Here is a 23695-nt window from a genome sequence, read left to right on the forward strand (position 1 = left end):
TTCTGTCAGCTGATGTGATAGAATTGGCAGCTAGAGGGGTCTTGGACGGCATACCCACAGCAATCCAAGCTTCGTAAACTATTTATTTAGATCCATTTATACATATGGTGTCCTTCCCCCACTGTGAACTGGCTAGGGTTAGGGTTGGGGCCAGATACCAGCTGTACAGGCCTAGGACAGTAACTAGTTAGACAGCTAGCTGAGGAAACCTGGGCATTAGTTTATTTAACAAAAGACTGGCTGCCTTTCTGTGTGTGAATTTCAAGGCACATGTGATCTACTTGTGACGCACTGAGGAATTGTGAAAAGTGAAAAGGGCTGGGAGTCATGAAGCGCCTGCTTTTGCTAGCACCGGCCTCCATGCCTCTGTTATAAACAATGGTGTACGGTAGACGTCCGGCATGCGTCGGGCTTTACATTACACGGCAAATCTTCGGGCCACCACTGCAATATATATATATATACGTATCGAAACCGCTGCTTCAACCACACACCCAAATACCATTTTTTAACAAGCCCTGGTCAATCTGGCCTCACCATTTCCCCTTGGAGAAATCCTCTTTGCCATCTTTAGGGTCATTCCCTTACTATCCCTGCAGCTCAGGCTGGTCAAACTGGTCAAGCTGGTTGATAGAGGGATAGAGTGTGTTTTTGTTTGAGTTTGATGGTTTAGCTGGTCTACCAGTATGACCAACCTGACCAAGACAGTCAATTTATATAGCTAAGCTGATCAACCACCATGACCAGCAGCCAGCATGACCAGCTTGACCAAGTCAATCAACCAGCCTGAACAAAGTAGTTAACCGGTATGATCAGCTTGACTACCTGCTTTGCTGGTCCAGTGCTACGTTGCTCTACTAGCTTGACCAGCTGGCCCACCAGGCATGTTTTCACATGGATGACCAGCTTATCAACAACATTGACCAGCTTAAACCATGTGAAACCAGCTATCGGCACAAGCTTAAACATTTGTTTGAGTGAAGCTTATTAGATAAGCCCTATATATATATATATACGTATCGAAACCGCTGCTTAGTGATCTCCTCCAAGCGTGTTGAGCTCAAATGATGTTCCAAGCACCGTATCCCACGACTAGGCCTCACCTCCCTAGGTTTGTAGCATTGTCTGAGATGGGGAGACCTAGCTGGATGGTGGAACTGGCCACAGCTTAATCGGGGACACATAATAGGGTGCTTTTGTGCCAGTGGTAAGGTTACCACTTGCTAGACTGTCGCCAGGAGTGAAGATATATGGGCACGAGCTGTGACTCATTTGTGGTGGAGCATGCTGCGTAATCAATCTCCCAGTTTCTCACCTGTGAATTAAATCGCAGTTGGCAGACGTTGCAGGAAGCATGTTTCTTTTTAGCGGAAGCGGCGATGCCAATTGTGTGATGTAGCACAGCTTTCTGAACCGGGTCCATCTGCAGGAGGGAGAGAGGATGAGAGGAATAGACAGAAAAGGAAGGGGGAGAGAAATGAGAGAGAGAGAGAATTAGAAAGAGAGCGAGAGGGGGGCAGTCTAATTAACATCCCAGCAGCAGATAGTCCTCCAACAGAGACATGAAACAGTGCTCGAGGCCTTGCTGAAGAAAATGCGTCCAGGCTGTTGGCGTGCTACGCTACAGCAACGCCAGGATGGAATTACGGTGTCCTCTCTTTCACGCATAACCCGCAATCACCATGGCACAATGACTGCAAGGCTCGGCGCTTTGCTGCGGTTGTCATGGTGAACCCAAATCCATATCAACCCCCCCAATCATACAGCATCATTCATATGACCTGTTAGCAGTGGATTTCAGAATGAATGGACCAATGAAAAAGGACCAATGATATTTTGAGATAAACCAGGGATGTGGTCAAGACCTCCAAGGTTATAAAGTCCAAGACTACAACTAGTGCAGATCAACAGCGAGACTGACCACCCACCCAAATACCATTTTTTAACAAGCCCTGGTCAATCTGGCCTCACCATTTCCCCTTGGAGAAATCCTCTTTGCCATCTTTGGGGTCATTCCCTAACTATCCCTGCAGATCAGGCTGGTCAAACTGGTCAAGCTGGTTGACCAGCTAAGCTCTTAACCAGGATAGAGTGTGTTTATGTTTGAGTTTGATGGTTTAGCTGGTCTACCAGTATGACCAACCTGACCAAGATAGTCAACTTATATAACCAAGCTGGTCAACCACCATGACCAGTTCGCCAGCATGACCAGCTTGACCAAGTCAATCAACCTGCCTGAACAAAGTAGTTAACCGGTATGATCAGTTTGACTACCAGCTTGGTCTGCTTTGCTAGTCCAGTGCTACGTTGCTCTACTAGCTTGACCAGCTGGCCCACCAGACATGTTTTCACATGGATGACCAGCTTATCAACAACCTTGACCAGCTTAAACCATGTGAAACCAGCTATCGGCACAAGCTTAAACATTCATTTGAGTGAAGCTTATTAGATAAGCCCTCGGATGCACAAGCAATCAGGTAAACGTAAATGGCGAATTAGCAGCAGAACTAGCCCACTAGCCCAACTAGCTCTTTATTACTTCACATATACCTACACATACATCACACATGCTAGTAAAAGCCATTAAGCCATAGTGATAAAATACTCTTACAAAGTTCAGATGCAAATACAGCTTCATTACTTCACTCTGCTAGCTCGCTAACTAGCTAGCAAAGTACCTCAGCGAACAGTGACTGTGTTTGCTAGCTGCAATAGAGCTATCAGCAATAAAAAAGGCAATAATCGCCATTTAAAAGTACATCTGATAGCCAGACAAAGCAATTACCCATCAAATACATTTATATATTTTATGTATATTATTTAAAATGTCCTGCATTACAACATTTACACAGCTAGCTAGCTAATTAGCTGAAGAAGCATAGCCTAGTTGAGTCATTTTGCTGAGAACGGTCCACCACCCAAATAACAGTGGTTCTACAAAGTCTATAATTGTAGATCTTTATTAAGAAATATGGACATGTCAGTGAATATCTTCTCTAGAACAATATCTGTAGATAAAGGTGATGGACAAAACAAGAAAAACAATGCAATCTGATGTTGTTATCATTTACATAACAAACTAAAAAAAAGAAAAGAACTAAAACAGTGTCAAAGCCAATTTCTACTGAGGAAAAAGCTGAGGTCAGCCTATGCCCTAATAGCTGGAATTTCCCCCTTTGGCACAAATAACCTCAGTTAGATGCTTGCCAGGTCCTGCTGCAGCAAAGCAGCCCTAAACCATGACATTTCCACCCCCATGCTTCACAGTTGGTGTGATGTTCCTGTGCTTAAATGCTGTGTCTGGTTTGCGCCCAACATGTCCTCCGTTGCCATGCCCAAATAATGAAACTTTGATTTATCTGACCGCAGCACATTGCTCCAGATGTTCTGGTCTAGGCCCTTGCGTGAGGGTTTCCTCTTTACTCACCTTGTTGGGTCTTTTTCTGATGGTAGACGCTGTACTTGCTCAACATTCTCTGCCCTCCATAAAATCCTCTCAGAACTAACTCTAATCTCTTTACCTTCTCAGAGTAAATGGTCACCCAGACCGACCTGCTGGAAGATTGCCCGCTGAGGTCCCCTCTACCTGCACCAGACCAGCTGCAACCTACCAGTACAACCAGCAGGCCCTGCCAACCCACCACCACCCATAGCAGACCAGCGGCACACCCTCCTACCACTGCTACCTGTTTAATGACCATGTTAAAACCTAAATGGACTCGTAACTATCTGCCACTATTAATATCACCACTATTAACTATCTGCTGTATCTGGTTTGGTCATTTTTATCAATAATTAATAAATAGTTCTGATCAGAGGAAGATGGGTCGGGTCCCCCTTGTGAGTCTTGGTTCCTCCCAAGGTTTCTTCCTCCAGCTCTGAGAGAGGTTCTCCTTGCCACTGTCGCTGTTGAGGTCTGCTCACTGGGGGTCTTTGATCCTTCATGTCTTACGTTATTTCTTCTTTGTCTCTGTCTTTTATTAATCACTATTTATGTAAAGCAGCTTTATGATGACAACAGTTGTAAAAAGCTATACAAATAAATCTGACTTGACTTGACAAGAGCTTCCCGTTGACATTTTAGGACTGTTGGAGACTTCTTTACACATCTCGAGGTTCTACTCTTGGGGTGAACTGGCTAGGAAGGACTGACCAGGCCATGGTTCACTGGTAAATGATAGCGGACAGTGGAAGTTCTCTGAGATCTTCTTAAACCCCTTTCCAGACTCCTCTGCATCTACAACCATCTTTCTGAAGGCCTCAGAGAGCTCTTTGGATCTGGCCATGGTGATACCTTCCCACTTTACCAGTCTACCAGACTAAATGTCTGAGGATTTAATAAGATATGCTCCTCCAGAACCCTCTGTAATGTTCTGATCATCTGCAGCTGATTCTGATTCTACACATTATCAGCAGTAATAAATGTTGGGTGTCCGAACGTTTAGTTCAATTTAGTTAGATTACCTCCATGTCTCAGTGTTGTTCACCCAACCCATGTCCATCTGTTTAAGTACGTTCAAAAAGACAAAAAATTGTAATGGGATGTCCTAAATTTTTATAGGAACATACTGTACAAGGTAGGGTGAGCTCACACAGCAGCCATACTTGGATGTGTTACTAAAAAACAACCGAGATATTTTTCCACTGCATAAGTAACTGTACTTTCATTTGCTATCACACCTCGTCCAGAATGAATATGCACCTGGGCCCTCAGCGAGAGCTGTTCAGCTTTAATGGGAAACTGAAATTGTACGCAACTGCCTGTTTACGGTGATAGACTTCCACCCAGCGAGACGAAATGAGAGCCATGCTTTCCCTCATTGCCTGCACCGCTGCTCCCTTCTCTTTCACTCTATGACCTGCTCATTCATTCAGCCTCCAGCAGCATTCTGCCTCTTCAGCCTTGTCGGACATAATCAGGGAAGGAGGTCTGTCCATATGTCTGTCTGCTTGTCTGTCTGTCTGTCTCTCTTTACAGGGATAACTGGAGCCGGCTGCACCAGCACTCTGCTCCAGTGTTAAGGAGCCTAGGTTAAGCGTTACACTATATTCGATCAAAGCAGTGAGCAGTGAGGGTTTGGATATGAGAAAATGGTGAAAATGGGACATTATTTTCTTCATCTTCTGCCTCAGTTTTGCAAACCTTCACATGCGACATGAACCCAGTTGACCAATAACTGCAGTCCTTTGCCATTGATATTGCAACTGTCCAGCTGATGGGTCGCCTGTGTCCCAGCAACTAGACAAGGTGCCAAAAAGAAGGAATAGTTTGTCCTCAGCAGCTGAAACACTCAATCTTAACACTACTTTCACCTTTATAGAAGAGAAAACACTGAGTCTGCTCAATATTTGCTTGTTTTGTGAGGTGAAAATGCTATTTTCGACACTTTCGGAGAGCAAAAGAACACGCAATATTCAAAAATGACCTGCTAATGGATCTGGTGTGTAATGTTTTGGTACCAGAACTCACTTCCAATGTGTACTCAACTCACATGTCTTTACTTCTGCATCTCAGTTTGGTCAACAATCCACACTGAGTTCAGCGAGACGTTATAAATGAGGAGACCAGCCGCTGAAATATGAACGCATGATGCTCAACGTGGTGTCTGTTTACGAATAAAGTCCCGCCTTTCAACAAAATGTGCAGTAGCCAGTACAAATGCTCCTGACCATAAAGGGCTGCCATTAGACAGTTAGACAGTTGCTCCACCCTACAGCTGTGAAGCCGTGTACATTTCTGTGTCTGAGAAAGAACAGAAAGGTACATTTAGTCAGAACTGTGTTTGCACGTAGTGTAATTTCACAGCTCTAGACCGGCCCTACGGTCTAACTGCTGCTTATTAAGCGTGAGGAGATCAAGCGAGAAGTTAAAATCCCAGCAAGGGCTTAGGACTCAGGACTCAGTCAAAATGCTCCCGGTCTGGAGACGTCATTTGATAGGGGGACGTTTTAACCTGCTGATAGGAATAAACAGTAAACAGACTGAGGGGGCGGGGCCAGAGACTAAACATCTTACACAGTATTTAATTGGTTTCGGCTGCAGCTCATTTACTGATGATTTTGAGACTCAACTCGGTATGCATTGTCCAATTGTTTGTGGACAAGTCTTCTAATGAATGCTAATTTAGCTTGTACCTATTGCTGACACAGATGTGCAAATGCACACACACATACACACACAGCTTGTCTAGCCCTTGTAGAGAAGTCTTGCCAATAGAATAGGACTCTCTGAAGCAGATGAACATGAACCTATTGACACCATGCTGCCTAATGCCAGGCATGGGCTAGAGGGGTATAAAGCCCCCCCGTTTTGAGTTGGACGAGTTAGGGATAATGAGGTGGGGTGATGATCATCCAATATCCAGACCTCACTAGCACTTGTGCCGCTGAATGCAATCAAATTCTCACAGCAATGCTCCACAATCTAGTAGCCTTCTTCCCTGGACAGCAGATCATGAGCAATCACCTCAAAAATGAGGTGTCCCAATACTTTTGTCCAAATTTACACTGTGAACTGTGCTCTAAGGTTAATTATGAATCTGGGCATAGCCGTCGTGCCCAAAGCCTGATCTGACGGCCTCTATTTGATCGGCTCAGGCAGTCGCCGTCTGCTGCAGCGTGGATGTCCATCTGCGGGCCGGCCCACCGCTGTTACACAAGCAGAAAATCACCCTCCATTAGCAATTCCTCAGCTTCACCCAGCTGTGCATGAAACGGGAGATTTTCGCAACACTCGGGTGATCTCGGCATCGCCTTTCGGGGAGCAGGGAGGACGGAGTGGAAAGTGCGTGACTTGCCGTCATCGGAGCGCAAAAACAAAAATTGATTAATCAATTTCAATAAGTTAGACTGTAGCGTCAATTCCACGCTAAAACCCGGCCATATTGGAACCATATGGATCTCTGAAATGAGCTCTCTCTGGATACGGAGCGTAAAAAAAAAGTTACATAATATAATGGGTGCATAAATCTTCTGCTTCAAAAGAGAGAGGGGAAGATACGTACAGCTACGGAGGAGTGCATGGAAGTTTTAACAGGCCAGGAGGATTCTGGGAAAGGCGGGTAATCTCAGGAGGGAGAGATGGATGGAGTTGGAGAGAGTGAGAGAGAGAGAGAGAGAGAGCGAGAACATCTGTGAGGAAGAGTGGGAGTGCGAGATGACCTGCTGTTCAGTGCAGCCGTGCTGTTTCTCCCTGGAATTGCTGCCCATTCAGCACAGAGAAACAAACAGCGTGGCCTGTCCACCCAGGCCTAAAGCAATCCTTCAGCCGGAAATCTAATTTACACACTTTCCCCCCTTATCTCCAATGTGGTCGAGCAGCTAAGACATGGCTGGTGTCTGACGTTTGCTTATGTAGCTGAGCACGTAGCCACTGATTAACACATGCCTAAATCATCACAGCCTCACCTCAGTCTCGAACAGACTTGCTCATGAGGTGTCTGACACTCTAAGACTCTTCTATGACTCAGACAGACGTACATCACATAGCCATCATAATAATAACTCTAGAAAACATGGACGCCGTGGTTCCATTCCTTTCCGTTCTGTAGAAATGGAGCCAAGACTGTCCACAATGTGGTCAAATCTGCAACCAGAGACTCGCCTACTCACCGGGTAGACATGCCCCCTTCTCCCAGACCAAGCCTGAGTGTCTCAGACCGCCTTCACTGAGCACAGAAGCAGAGCAGATTTCCCCCCTGGATTTCTCAGTGGACGCTCCAGCAGTGAAAGTTGCTCTACAACTCAGCTCTTCTATGTAATGAACAGAAAGGGAGCCATGCAGTCACAGTGCTATGGTGTGTTGGCATTGTTACTGCACCAGCCACCAGCCTCTCCAGCATTGCTAATGCGCCGTTAGTCACAAGCCATGTCCATGAGGTCTGGGCCCTTATTATCTAAACACTCGTAAATAGGTGGTCTACATCTAAGGGCTCTGAGGGCAAGGCTCGAGTCCTTTACCAGGCAGGGTCTTACGAAATGCTACATGACCCATAATAGAATTAATTGTATGCCACAGGACCAGATATTTTGGTCCCAAAATGGTGAAAGGCTGTTGACGATTTTAGACAGCCAATGGCGGTCTGGATAAACTAGCCTAAATAACATTGTTGATATTTATTTTTTGCACTCGCTTCTTAGAACTGCCAGCTAGCATAGCTAGCATCAACGTCACGTAAAAGACTTGTTTGCAAAACTAGCCTCAGTGTGCTGCGTAAAGCTGGACATCTTAAAATCTCTACTTTAGCATGTCGTAGCTACCTCACGATAGGAAAAGTAGCAGAGACAGCAAAGAAGGTCCCACGACACAGCGGATGGGAACTGACAAGCAACGGAGCCTCAGCGGTCAGAAAGTTCAGCGGCCGTCCTCCGGAGGGGGACAGAAAGAGGACGGGAAACTGACAGGAGTGACAGTGAGCAGAGCAGGCGTAATAACCACATGCCAAAACCGCTATTAGAGCACTGGGCAGGACACGTCCCAAACGAGAGCTGCAGCTGCTGCAGTGGGATCAGGAGCCTGAGGTTTAAATGAAGCCCATTTAAATGAGTTCAGTTCTTTTATTAAAGGGGAATTCCACTGATTAGTCAAAAACTCATAATTCAGTAACTGATATGTGAACTAAGTCATTCTGAGTGCGGTTTGCTGTGAAATGGTTCACTGTAGAGAAATTTACCAACTCTGAAGACTACTTCACAGTGGAGGTGAATGGAACCAACTAACCGAACCCACCAGTGAAGCTACACCAGTCTCATTCCAGTTTTATTTGTAATATTGTGGCAAATTTGATGAAGCACATTTTATTTTGGGACTATTTTGCCATACAGTGCTCTGCATGTATCACTCCACCATAATTATATATTTTTTTTCAATCCGGGGGAACAAATGCCTAATCGTAGACCCTAGACATAAACCAGTTCTCAAAACAATCATCAGGCAGCATCTTTGTAGCTTTTACAGGCTTGAATTTTTTTACAGTTAAACAAAAAATTATAATGGAAACATGGATTATTTTCTACTACTATTATAAAATTATAAAAAATTTGCAGCATTTAGCTGATGCTCTTATCCAGAGCGACTTACAAGGTTACTCGTATTACAGAATTGGACCAGTGTAGTGTTAGGAGTCTTGCCCAAGGACTCTTATGGGAATCGAACCCCAGTCTCCCACATCGTGAGGTAGCTCAGTGGTAGGTAGCGGTGTTATCTGTTGTGCCACACAACCACATAATTACAACCATCATAGCAAAATATGTCATGTGCTGTATAGTAAAATTGCAAATAATATTATATGATTAATGTAAATTAATAATAATAACAATAATGTTGATAATAATAATAATTATTATCATCATATTTTTGTACTGTTATGTTTATTATTGCTATTATATAATTACTATTATGTTTATATTGTTATAATAATAATAATAATAATAATAATAATAATTATTATTATTATTATTACTACTATTGCTACTAAAAAAGGTAACGGTGCAAGTATCTGTCACTGTACTGTACAGCGAAATGTGGCCTCTGCATTTTACCCACCTGTGGTAGTGAACACACACACACACACACACTAGGGGCAGTAAGCACACACACACACCCAGAGCGGTGGGCACCCGGGGAGCAGAGAGGTTGAAGGGCTTTGCTCAAGGCCCCATCCCCTAATACTACTACTTCTACTACTAATAATAAATGTTATTTAATGAGTATTTATACTAAAAACACTGAGAAATGGCCAGAAGTTTGTGGACACCTGCTCATCCAATCTTTCTTCCAATGTCAAGAGTATTAATAAGGAGTGTGTGCCCCCTTTTAACTGTTTCTACTCTTTTTGGAAGGCTTTAGATTTAAAACATTGCAGTGAGAATTTGATTGCATTCAGCCACAAGAGCATCAGTGAGGTCAGGTACTGATGTCGGATGACCAGTTCGGCCATTCATGCCTATCTCATCGGATGGAGCGCCATCACTCCAGAGAACACCCTTCCACTGCCCCACAGCCGGTCCAACCTTTGCCTGGCACTGGGCATGGTGCTAGTCCAGAAAGTCCCATTCCATTGACAATGCTTTTCTATGGAGACTGTACAAGCTGCAGCACAGTGTCAGCAACAAGTGCACCTTCATGCTTCAGCTTGACAAGAAGAAGGGGGCGTCCACAAACATAAGGACAGATGCTGTAGCTGACTTTTTTCTTCTGACGACATCAGTAAGCTTTCATGTGCCTTCAGGCCTGGTATTCGTTCATACACACATTACAGTAAAGGCCAACATATGGACCCTCTTAACGCTCAGACATTCAGTCAAAAAAAGTCCCTCGGGCCTTGCCGGTATCATGATCCACCTGTGTAAACCTTCATGGAGGCATAAAAAGATGTAGTATTTATACCAGCGAAAATAGTGGGAAATATGATGTGTGTGCCCCCCCGTAACGTGAATCCAGCGGTGCCTGACGCCAAGCACACTCACTATTAACTAAAGTGGGATAAATGACCTGTCAAAAGTAATCCCGGCCCCTATGTTTTGTCCAATTACATGGCCGAAATGCGTGAGACGGAATCAGCGCAGCTATTGATTTTAACTGCTGAAGAAATTTGCAATTCAGATCCGCACGGTTGGGGGTGGGAGGGTGGGGGGGTTGGTGGTCCCACAAGGCCGGGATGATGAACCATGCCAGTTGATGCAGGTGTTGATCAAGCAATGTGGAATATTGTTTCACACATACACACACACACACACACACACACACACAGTCACTTTAGATAAGAGCAGCAGTTTGGCAGTGAAGGCACAGGTCCCTCCTGGATACTGAAGTAAATCCTAGGCTGCTGGTTACAGGCATTACCTTACAATACTGAGAGTGCATATGAGCTTACAAGAACGTGTGTGTGTGTGTGAGACAAAGAGGAGGTAGTACTGCTGGCAAGTAAAACCACGGAACAGACAGAACAGTATAGCTAAACCTAAACCTTTTCTCAAAAGCTAAATAGCTTTGGGCTAGAGGGGTATAAAGCCACCCAGCAGCATTGAGCTGTATATATGTATATAGAAAATATACACATATATATAATATACAGACACGTATGGGAATATTATAGTTAGATTTAGGTACTTGTGCATACATATACATTAAAACTATATATACTGTGTAGTACTGTACTTACAAAATATATAATACATATATATATATATATATATATATATATATATATACCTATTAGTTATGGGATACTATTATTGCACATATGTACATATTTTTAATACATAGGATATATGTTATTGTTGCAAACAGATACTTACACATAATACATAATCATATATAGGTACATTTACATTTACAGTAGGTACTTACACATTTCAAATACATATTATTATTACTATATATATTCTGTAGGTATATACAATAATAAAATGTATTGTACTATATATATATATATATATATATATATATATATATATATATATATATATATATAGATATATATAGTCATTTAAACAAACATAATTTTTTGGGGGGCAGTGGCGGCTCAGCGGTTAGAGCGCCAGGATATTAATAATAGGATATCGGTTGTGGGTTCGATTCCTGGGCTTGTCAAGCTGCCACTGTTGGGCCCTTAAGCAAGGCCCTTTATCTCTCTGCTCCCTGGGCGCTGGAGTTGGCTGCCCACCGCTCTGGGTGAGTGTGTGTACTCACTGCCCCTAGTTCACTAGTGTCTGTGTGTGTTCACTACCACAGATGGGTTAAATGCGGAGGACACATTTCGCTGTACAGTGACAAATACGTGCACCTTTAATACATATGGGATATTGTTACTACATACAGGTACTTACACATATATAACATCTGCGGGATACCATTATTACATTTAGTTACTTACACATATTTTAGACATTTGGGACATGTTATCAGCACATACCTGTAGAAGTACAGTTTATCCCGATAACATTATAATATCACTATTGCACACCTCTAGGAAGCAGGAGGATGGGGTGGGGGGCAGTGTATAATGAATGGGTCTCTAGGTGAATCATTAGGTGGCCTTGGCTCAGGAATACAGGAACACAGCAGTTCTGACAGGGACAGTAAAAGCCTGCATATGGTTTCAGTTAGATATTCCATATTGGGTTCATAACTCAGACGTACTCTCCCTACACCTCCTGTACTCCTGTAATACAGACCCTGCCGTGTGTGTGTGTGTGTGTGTGTGTGTGTGTGTATGGAGTTGTAGACTGTAGGATTAGGGTGCTTACACATACATTTAACACAAATGGGACATATGCGTGACCCCACAACCTGACAAGGTACAAAAACAAAGAGCCCTTTATATATATGTATATATATGTGTGTGTGTGTGTGTGTGTGAAGACAGAGTGATTGGTGAAAGCCACAGGACTAGTCGAATACTTTCCCTCTCTGTAACGGAAAGAGTGCCCACTGAGAGACCCGGGGCTGATGGGTAAATGGGCATCTCAGCGGTGCTTCTATTGAGATGCTCAGGCTCCTTCCTGCCACACACACACACACACAGAGCTCATCTGAAAGGCCCAGATACCACACGCTGTGCCACTGTCCCAGCAGCCTCTCTCATTACAGTCAGAATGGACACAAACACACACACACACACACACACACACTTGTTTTTTTCTGTCCTTTTCTTTCCTGCTTGGTTTCTCTCAAATCCACCCCCACAGCCTCTCTCTCTCTCTCGCTCACTCACTCACTCTTCTTTTTCACTCTCTCTCTCTCTCTCTCTCTCTCTCTCTTTTCTTTTTCTGCTCCTTTATTTCCTCTCTCTCTCTCTCTCTCTCTCTCTTTTCTTTTTCTGCTCCTTTATTTCCCCTCTCTCTCCCTTTCTCTCTCTCTTTTCTTTTTCTGCTCCTTTATTTCCCCTCTCTCTCCCTTTCTCTCTCTCTTTTCTTTTTCTGCTCCTTTATTTCCTCTCTCTCTCTCTCTCTCTCTCTCTCTTTTCTTTTTCTGCTCCTTTATTTGGTCTCTCTCTCCCTTTCTCTCTCTCTCTCTCTTTCTCTCTCACTCTCACTCTCTCTCTTTTCTTTTTCTGCTCCTTTATTTCCTCTCTCTCTCTCTCACACACTCTCTCTCTCTCTCTCTCTCTCTCTCTCTCTCTCTCTTTCATTATTTCCCTCTGCTCCTATTTCTCTCTCTCTCTCTCTCTCTCTCTCCTTTCTTCCTTCCTCTGTTCCAATCTCTTCCTTACTCTCTCTCTCTCTCTCTCTCTCTCTCTCTCTTTCTGACTCCTTCCTTCCCCTGCCACCCCCCCCCCCCCCCCCCCCTCTCCTGACTGAAAGCAGTGTGGTCACTGCGTCAAGCTAAAGCTAGCCTCTCTAATGTCCCTCCAGGCCGAGCACGAGATTACCTCTAGGCTGTGTTCCAGACGGACCCTGAATGCATACAGTAATTGCAGCTGATTTGAAGTGCTTCCCGACCCGGACCCACCAAAGGGCCATTTAAACACTTAACTGGCCCGATTCCAGCAGGCAGCTAATCAACAGGCCTTTGATTCCCTGATTCGACTGTTTAATGCGTGCGGTGCTAATGCGCTAGCTTAAGGCATGACCTCACCCACTGCCAACATGCTTCATTATATTTACAAGACAATACACCCATCAGCCATAACATTAGTACCACTGACAGGTGAAGTGAATAACATTGATTATCATGGAGTCACGGACCCATAGGACTAAACTGATGCTCATGGAAGACCCACTTCACAACGTAGAGGACTTTTAGAGGAAATTGCTGCTAACATTAGCAGATGTAATACACTATATGTCCAAATGTTTGTGGACACCTAATTAATGCATTTAGCTACTTTTGAAGTTGCCCCCATTGCAGACCCACATGTGCAAATGCACAAACACAGCTTGTCCAGTCCCTGTAGAGAAGTATTGCCAAGAGAATAGGACTCTCCTGAGCAGATAAGCACAAACCTATTGGCACCATGTTGCCTTAATGCCAGGTGTGGGCTGGAGGGGTATAAGCATAGGTGGGTTAAACCCATCTGTGCAGTGAACACATATGCCCGGAGTGGTGGGCAGCCATTGCTGCAGCCCCTGGGAAGCAGAGAGGGTTAAGGGCCTTGCTAAAGGGCCTAACAGTGGCAGCTATACCTAGAGTCCAGGTATCAACAACAGCCCAGTGCTCTAACCGCTGAGCCACCGCTGCCCCAGTTGGTGCTCCATCCAATACCTTTGTGATGAGTTGAGGAGCTGGGGATGAGGTGAGGTGGTGATCATCCTCCCTGGTCAGTAGAGACAGTTACTCCAACAAAAGTAGGATCAACTCTTTTAATTCCCTTGATTTCAGAAGAAACAACGAACAAGCAGGTGTCCCAATACTTTTGTCCATGAAGGGTATGATAGACCAGGGTCTTGTAAAAACATGTTGCTGTAAATCTGTATGTTGACTGTAGTTTTCTCTGTGAATAATTTAAGTAGGGAAAACTTGGCGAAGGTTCGAGCTTATCTTTATTATTATTATTATCATTATTATTATTATTATAAAATCCATGCAGTTGAATCGCCACCTTTAGATCAATGCACTATGATGGTAGTCCCCTAATGTGGGACTATAATTTACATCCATTAGTGCTAGGCCGACCTCCCTGTGGGTATCCGAGCATGCTACACAAATCCCCCCTCGCTGCTCGCCATCTCTGTGAGTGAGCATTCACTGAACTCATGCTCTCTGTAATCGCTAATCCCACTGCTGCCTCCCACACAGGCCAGAGACCCGGCCACAACAGAGCTGTGCTTAAACACACCACTGCAAACAGCCTTAAAGGGACAGTTTACTCAGTAATGCTAGCATGGGGCTATATACCGACTATCCTTTGCTTAAGTGGCCCTCACATGGCTTAAAATACAGGCTATGCTAACTCTGCACACATGTAAGATATGAGACCCCCTCATTAGCTTTGAGTCATTCTTAGCGAGTGTGATTTGTATTTGGTGTACTAAGTACTTCAGATACAAATATGTGTCTAAAAATGCTAGCATGGCTAACAAGTAAGTATAGCTAGCATGGTCCGTTATCTCGGGAGCCAGACGGGGCTTTAAAATTGCGTCTGAGATTTCTTAATTATGCGGAATGTCTGGGAATTTGCTTTGATTTTACATCAGTGTTGGCGTCTACAGTCGCCTCATGCTGTATGTACGGATATTGTATCACAATATCGATATTTATCATAATTTCGCTAAAATATCGCCATATTGCCTTCCTACGATGTCCTAGCCCTGTTATTGTGTTGCTGCTAGACATTAGTGCCATTACACAGCATGTTTAACCCAGAATAGCTGGTGCTTATTTCTACACCAGGGGCCCGATTTTAGCGATTTTTTTAGGTGAGTCGTCAACCGTGCACCACACAGCTGGATTTAGGGCGTGTCGGTGTGTCTTTGCTATGGTAACGACGGTAAAATGTTCGCCTTGCGTGACTCGAAATGTGCAAAAGTCATGTACTGAGTCTCTTAATGAATCATGGGTGTGTTTGTTTGGGCGTAACGTGCAGTAATAAACCAACCATCACCAGAGTGTCTCTCGCCATCCCTTAAAGGGCCAGGTGCGGTCAGACTGACCTTGGCAGGTTGCTATTTCAGTGGTGTGAAGCGTGGGGGGGCACTGCACGCGCCTGTGTTGACAATTCACTGCCGAGGTAGCAACGAACATCTGACTGTTGATGAACGTCTGTCTAGGCTGTTTTCAGTCAGTGGAGCTCCTCCTGTGTTTTCCGCTGCTGAGATACACAGCAATACTCCAGAAACTGACCTGAACACCCCTCATTTTGAAACCACCGCGCCCATCAGTGTAGATATATTCACAAGCGGCGCTGCTGTTTAAACAATGCATGTGGAAGAAGTGAAAATAGACTGTTGTAGGGGGGTAAGATAGCAACGAGCACCGCAACGAGCACCGCAACGCGCCGTGCACAGGGTGTAAGAACCCTATATGTCCAAATGCTTATGGACACCCCTTCTAATGAATGCATTCAGCTACTTTGAGTTACACCCATTGCTGACACAGCTTGACACACAGCTTGTCTAGTCCCTGTGCAAAAGTACTGCCAATAGAATAGGACTCTCTGGAGCAGATAAATGAACATGAACCTGTGGGCTGTGGAGCAATGGAGCTGTGTTCTCTGGAATGATGGTTGGTGCTCCATCCCATACTTTTGGGATGAGTTGGGGAGTTGGGGATGATGCGATGGGGGTGGTGATCATATTGCATCCTGACCTCAGTAATGCTCTTGTTGCTTAATCCCCAAAGCTTCTCCAAAATCTATCATTGTTTCTTCTGAAATCAAGGGCATTAAAAAGGGTTAATCCTGCTTTTGTTGGAGTAACTGTCTACTGTGATTCCACTAGATTTTGGAGAAGATTTGTTGTGAGGATTTGATTGCATTCAGCGACTAGAGCGTGATGTTGCATGTTGGATGATCAATACCCCACATTCTCATCCCCAACTCAATCCCCAAAGCTTCTCCAAAATCTAGTAGAAAGTCAGTAGAGACAGTTACTCCAACAAAAGCAGGATGAGTTATTTTTTAATAATTTTAATTTCAGAAAAAACAATGAATGAGCAGGTGTCCCAATACTTTTGTCCATATACTGTATTGTCCCAAACCGTCTAGTCCCACCTGATATTTGGGGGGTGAAACAACATGAATCTCGCGCCTGTAAAAACTGGCTAACTATAACTACCTTTTCAATCACTTAGCATACTTAGCACACTTAGCACACTTAGCATACCTGGCAATCTTGTGTGCAACCTTAGTTTATTAGCAATTGTGAAAAACCAAAGCATGCCCTGCTTCCCTTTTGCACTGATTCCCCAGGTTTCCTCCAGAATTTCATTTCGAAATAAATAATCGCTCGGTCTCACTTCGAAAGGATGAGCCGGGGGATGGCGTAATGAGTTCCCTAAGATCATAGATGAGGCTATTCATCTTCGGGAGGACATCCTTTGATGCTCATTGAGCAAGATTGATCTTGGTGTAATGAGAAACTGACAAAGAGCGAGTACGATTATGCGCCCACGAGCAAGGGAACTGAACGAAGCATGAAGCGAAATGCCTGGTGTTACTTTTACCAATTACACCGTGTGCCCATGATTTGTGAATTTATTACATCCGTATTCATCAAAACTGGCCCCTATTCACAGCGAGGGGGGTGTTGTGGGGCGGCAGAAGGGCAGGATACTTTGTTTGACCTTTCCGTGATTGAGTGAGTTCAGGCTGAATGTCATAAGCTCTCATCGTGGAGGTATGATGGAAACGTAGAGGTTGATGAGGTCAAAACAGTGGCTCAATTGGGGAAACAGTTCCATGTGTAACTGTCCTTTATGTGAAATTACTCTAATTGGACAAAAGTATTGGGACACCCGATCATTCATCGTTTCTTCTGAAATCAAGGGCGTTAAAAAGAGTCGATCCTGCTTTTGTTGGAGTAACTGTCTCTACTGTGTTTCTACTAGATTTTGGAGAAGATTTGTTGTGAGGATTTGATTGCATTCGGCGACTAGAGCGTGATGTTGCATGTTGCATGTTGGATGATCACCACCCCACATTCTCATCCCCAACTCAACTCATCCCAAAAGTACTGGATGGAGCACCGCCATCCATCATTCCAGAGAACATAGTTCCTCCACTGCTCCACAGTTCAATGCTGGGGGGCTTTATACCCCTCTAGCCCACGCCTGGCATTTGTACCTTGTCATTTACCTTGAAAACAGGCTAAAGTACAGCCTCCAAACATGGTGGAGGTAGTGTCACATACTATTACAACCAAGTATCCTCAAATAAACAATGACAGAACTCCATACCCCCGATTTATCTTTAATAGTTATTTTACTGAGGAGCCAGGCTAAAGTACAGCCTCCAAACATGGTGGAGGTAGTGTCACATACTTTTACAACTAAACCTCCTAATTAAACAACAAGAGAACTCAATTCCCACCCTCATTTACCTTCAAAATGTTCATTTTACAGAGGAACCAGGCTGAAGTACAGCCTCCAAACATGGTGGAGGTAGTGTTCCGTACTATTACAAACAGGCCTTACCAAACAAACAATGAGAGAACTCTATAACCTTCTCACTTCCCTTCAATACAGTTATTTTATTGAGGAACCAGGCTGAAGTGCAGCCTCCAAACATGGTGGAAATAGTTTCACACCGGTACAACTAAGACCCTCAGATAAACAGTGTGAGAACTCCATATCCACCCCATATATCTTCAAACCAGTTATTGTACTGAAGTCACTTGTAAAAATACCACAGCATAAGTAATACCTCTGTAGCTTTATGAATAGGACTCAAAGACCACGTCATGGCATTGCACCGCTACCGTCCAATTTTACGAAGCTGGTCCCGTGTATTTTGTGAGCCAAAGCATCTTTTATTAGGACTGTTTTCTTCTCAATTTCTCACCGGAGACACTTTTTTTTACTTCGTTCAAAATGTGGCATTAGCATTTAGCACATCGGACAAGGCCTCAGGCGTCCAGCTGGGATGTAAACCGCCATTGTAAAATCCTACTTGGCCTGCAGTGGAAGACCCAAGCACGTTTCTGGGGCGACCTAAAGTGGCGGACTTGCTATTCATCACGGATTGCTTCTCCCAGACGTGCTGCAGGTGTAAAGTGCTAGCCTGACAGAGCAGATGTCTCTGTTGCAGCAGTAAAAACATGCGGCCAGACGCTGTGTGGCGCAGGATATCTGGTTTTCAGCCCAGCTTTGGCACGCACACATGAAACCCACAAGGGCAGGAGTCTCGAATCTAGCTTTGACGGGAACCTGCCTACGTTAAGAGGCATTTAGCAGACAGGCCTTTAGCAGGCTTTACCTAGACAGCAGTGCGTCGGCACGCGGCGCGTTGGAAGGTGATTTATTGAGATAATACGCTCAACATTGCGACACTGAGCGATGCAACGATCATCGCCTGTTACGTGTGCCTGTGTTGCTTCTTATTAATGGATTTAGTGGGGTGAAAACAATGCTACGGATGATTTAGAGCCTTAAGTACACATGCATGGACACGGCCAATGGAAAGCTGGAAAACATGTCCGTTTATCCGCCTGGCGAGCCTTAAGCTCCAGATATATCTCATCATTCTCGCTCTAATTCCGCATCTAGAGCGCAGGAAAGGTTTTAATTAAAGTCTAGTATATTACCGGAGTTGTGCTGTGCAGACCAACTGGCGCAAAACATCCTAATAAAACTCTCCACTTGCTCTGGGGCATTAGCTGTACATTCCAGCCGGAGAAGGCCGCTGGCAGATACACTGGTGCACACATTGTGGCTGAGAGCCAGAGGATGAAACGTCGTCCTGGGAGTGCAACGGGATAAAGAGAGAAAGTACTGGAACTAGAATTCGAGTATGGACACACACACACACCTTGAAAAAGTTGTGCTACTGAGGAACCAGGCTAAAGTACAGCCTCCAAACATGGCGGAGGTAGTTTCACACACTATTACAAACAAGCATCCTTAAATAAACAATGACAGAACTCCATAACCCCCTCATTTACCTTCAAAACAGTTGACATACAGCTTCCAAACATGGTGGAGATACTTTTACTCACTTTTACAACGAAACCTCTTAATTAAACAATGAGAGAACTCAATTTCCCCCTCATTTACAGTTAAAATGGTTATTTTACAGAGAAACCAGGCTGAAGTACAGCCTCCAAACATGGTGGAGGTAGTGTCACATGCTATTACAAACAGGCCTTACCAAACAAACAATGAGAGAACGCCATAACCCCCTCATTTCCCTTCAATACAGTTATTTTACTGAAGAGCCAGGCTAACATACAGCCTCCAAACATGGTGGTGGTAGCGTCATGTATTATTACAAACAGGCCTTACCAAATAAATAATGAGAGAACTCCATAACCCCCTCATTTATCTTCAAAATGTTTATTTTACAGAGGAACCAGGCTAAGGTACAGCCTTCAAACATGGTGGAGGTAATGTCACATACTTTTACAACTAAGCCTCCTAATTAAACAATGAGAGAACTTAATTTCCCTCTTATTTATCTAGAAGAGTCAGGCTAACATACCGCCTCCAAACATGTGTCACATATTTTATTACAAACAGGCCTTACCAAATAAACAATGAGAGAACTCCATAACCCCTCATTTACTTTCAATATAGTTATTTTATTAAAGAGCCAGGCTGAAGTACAGCCTCCAAACATGGTGGAGGTAGTGTCACGTGCTATTACAAACAGGCCTTACCAAACAAACAATGAGAGAACGCCATTTCCACCTCAATTCCCTTCAATACAGTTATTCTATGGAGGCCCCAGGCTAAAGTACAGCCTCCAAACATGGTGGAAGTAGTTTCACAGCAGTACAACTAAGACCCTCAAATAAACAGTGTGAGATCTCCATATCCACCCCATATATCTTCAAACCAGACCAACTACCAACTACAACTGTAGCTTTATGAATAGGACTTAAAGACCACGTCATGGCATCGCAGCGCTACCGTCCAGTTTTATGAAGCTGGTCCAGTGTCCACACAAGCAGCATACAGCTACAACCAAAGCCTCTGTGGTTGTGGACGTTCTAGATTTTATGTAGACTTACACAGATCAGCCATAACATTAGAACAACCACTGAAAAGCATTGATTAGCTTGCATTTGAACATAAGAAGCTGTGTGGTGCAATCACACTACGCAGTACTGGTATTTTGTCCATATTGTGCAGCTCCTGTGCATATTTATAAGCAGGTAGCCCCCGTCGGCCCATCAGCAGAGGCGTCGGTGAGGCTTGAGGCAGTTTGCGACAGAGCGGTGGCGACCCTCCTGCCGTTCCACTCCAAAGCAATTTTCCGTGGAGCAGCTGGGCGAGAAATCGATAGCTCCCAATGCTGATTGCTCTACAGGGGAAATAGAGTTTGTATTGCTTCTCAAAGACAAATGTAGGCTTCAGGCGAGATAAATGGTATTTTGGGGGCCGAAGAAACCCCTTAACCGAGAACTGCTCGCTCTCATTCATTCCTTCTGTCTCTTTCCAGACGGTCTCTGTCCGTTCCCCAGCTCACTCGCCCCCAACCCTCCCGTCACCCCCCTCCAATCAGCACTAGCCGAGCGCTAGCCCAATCCTCCACCTGAGTTCTTAGAATCCTCCACTCCTCGCCGCTTAAACCGCAGGCCCTCCAGCCTCAGCAGGTCATCATCCCCTCATTCAAAACATCACCACTTCTCGATGGCCTCTTTAAACGAACGGACCCTTGGCCATCCTCACCTTCAACGCCGCAGCAAGACAGATGGTGTGTAAGCTGTGCCTGAAAACACACTCTTAAAGGGATAGTCGGACTCAGTTTTCCAATCGTAGTGGATTGACCAAGAAATGCCTGAAATATACTGAAATAGACACAGACTCATATGGACAAAAGTATTGGGACACCTGCTCATTCATTGTTTCTTCAGAAATTCAAGGGTATTAAAAAAGAGTTGATCCTGAGTAACTGTATCTACTGTCCAGCAGGGAAGAAGACTTTGTACTAGATTTTGGAGCAGCATTACTGTGAGTGTGACAAGAGTGTTACCGAGGCCAGGATCTCCAAATCATCACAAAAGTACTGGATGAAGCACCATCCATTATTCCAGAGAACACAGTTCTTCCACTGCTCCACAGCTCAGTGCTGCTGGGGGGGCTTTATACCCCTCTAGCCCACGCCTGGCATAAGGCAGCATGGTGCTCCGGAGAGTCAAATTCTACACAAGCTGTGTGTGTGTGTGTGTGTGTGTGTGTGTGTGTGTGCATTTACCCAACAACAAATACAACTTAAAAAAGTTGAATGCATTCATCAGAAAGGGTGTCCACAAACATTTGGACATGTAGTTATTTTGATTCCCCCATTTGTCACAAACACAGGCTTGCCCTCAATGTGTCACTAATACTCTTGTCGCGGGATGCTATCAAATCCTCACAGCAATGCTCCTCCAAAATCTAGTAGAAATTCTTCCCTGCTGGACAGTAGAGACAGTTACTCCAACACAAGCAGGATCAACTCTTTTTTTAATACCCTTGAATTTCGGAACAAAACAATCAATGAGCAGATGTCCCAATACTTTTGTCCATAGTGTCTATTTCAGCATATTTCAGGCATTTCTTGGTCAATCCACTACGATTTCAATCCCCTTGATTACCGAAGAAACTTTGAAAGAGCGGGTGTCTGAATACTTTTGGCCATATAGTGTATTTGTGGTCAGTGATCAGTCGTCTTCCTTTGATTCTTCACTTTTCTGCAGACTTTTGTACAGCAACTCTAAAATCCCTGCTTCTTAGTGGCCCTTCTGAACGAATGGCCCCTTACCTTCCCATCCTGTCGGCCAGCACAGCGGCCAGACGGATGATGTGCGAGCTGAGGCCGTCAGCTTCCTTTCAGGCTCAAAAAGCACACCCTTAATCCACTCAGACTCCTTTCCGTCTGCACTGAGATTCACCTTGTCCCCTTCCCCCTCTCCTTCTGCTAGCTCTCATTTACCCACGGTCCTCCTCAGCCTTAGAGGAGCACTACACCAGCATGGTATCACCATAATATTTGGCTAATACGTCAGGTATAGCAATAACAGCGTCTCACCGCGCCAGATTACATCTGTGCTGAGCGTTTACTGAGCGATCTCAGCGATCTGAGTGCTGCAGTGCTTTAGACTGCTGTGTTTTTGGGGGGTCTCTGCTGCTTTTAACAGCGCGACCCAGCAGAACTACTTATAATGGATATACTGACCTGCAGGGGCACTTACTAATGCACTATGATTGGTCTCAGTGGCCACAGCAGCTGGAAGGGCCTGCAGGACTCGAGCTCCATAGCGTCTGCGTTCATCTATACGAGGGGCTGCTGAGTCTCGGTTCTGTCATGTTCTATGAGCTTGTTCAGCTCGGGCACTCTGAGTGGCTCAGCAGTCTAATGCTCTAACACTATGACACCCCCGGGGGTCGCGAGATCAAATCCCGAGCCATGCCGCTTTGCCATCAGCAGCCGGAGTCTGAGTCCTGAGCCATGCTTGTTTAGCACATGGGTGACGCCAAGCTTGGAAAGATTCACTAAGTGGAGTGGTGGTGCATGGTGCACTGTTCTACTATGCTACTATGACCTTCAGGGAGGAGTCACCGGAAGAAGACCATTCTTGCTTCCTCTCCACAACATTTCAACAGCTGACAATTTCAAAGGGACATCTTAACAAGCCTGATGCATTTGGGAAATTTAAGCAAAGGTACGGTTGGTGAAAAAAGGTGCAGAATTTCATGAAAAGAACAGCTGTCCAACTGTTAAGCACCGGGGTTGTGTTGCAGCCAGTGGAACTTTCCTCTGCAGCTTTCTAGGAGCACTGAACACACATGGCCACCATAATAGGGGCAATATTTAATATGGACTCAATTCCAGCAAATTCTGGAAGCAGGATAACGATCCTGAATACACCTCAAAATCCACAACGGAAGTAGAAACCTTCTGCTGGAACAATGAGCGACAATCCCCCAAACCCCAACCAGAGACAGAGAGAGAGAGAGAGAGAGAGAGAGAGAGAGAGAGGGAGAGAGAGAGCGGTAGGGAGAGGTAGAGGTAGAGAGAGGAAAAGAGAGGCAGAGAGAGGTAGAGAGCAGTAGGGAGAGGTAGAGGTAGAGAGAGGAAAAGAGAGACAGAGAGAGGTAGAGGTAGAGAGAGGT

The 23695-nt window shown here is 44.7% G+C and overlaps 1 protein-coding gene across 2 annotated transcripts in view; it reads right to left on the reverse strand.

Moving 5' to 3' along the window:
• znf385d (zinc finger protein 385D) overlaps positions 1-23695 on the reverse strand; it is a 104605-nt gene that overhangs the window by 43639 nt on the left and 37271 nt on the right. For both annotated transcript variants that reach the window (XM_072692451.1, XM_072692452.1), the window contains exon 3: positions 1316-1423. In XM_072692451.1, the coding sequence (XP_072548552.1) occupies positions 1316-1423 (108 nt within the window). The remainder of the gene's footprint in view (positions 1-1315; positions 1424-23695) is intronic.

Source organism: Salminus brasiliensis, chromosome 1 (genome assembly GCF_030463535.1).
Source record: "Salminus brasiliensis chromosome 1, fSalBra1.hap2, whole genome shotgun sequence".
Classification (NCBI taxonomy): Eukaryota; Metazoa; Chordata; class Actinopteri; order Characiformes; family Bryconidae; genus Salminus; species Salminus brasiliensis.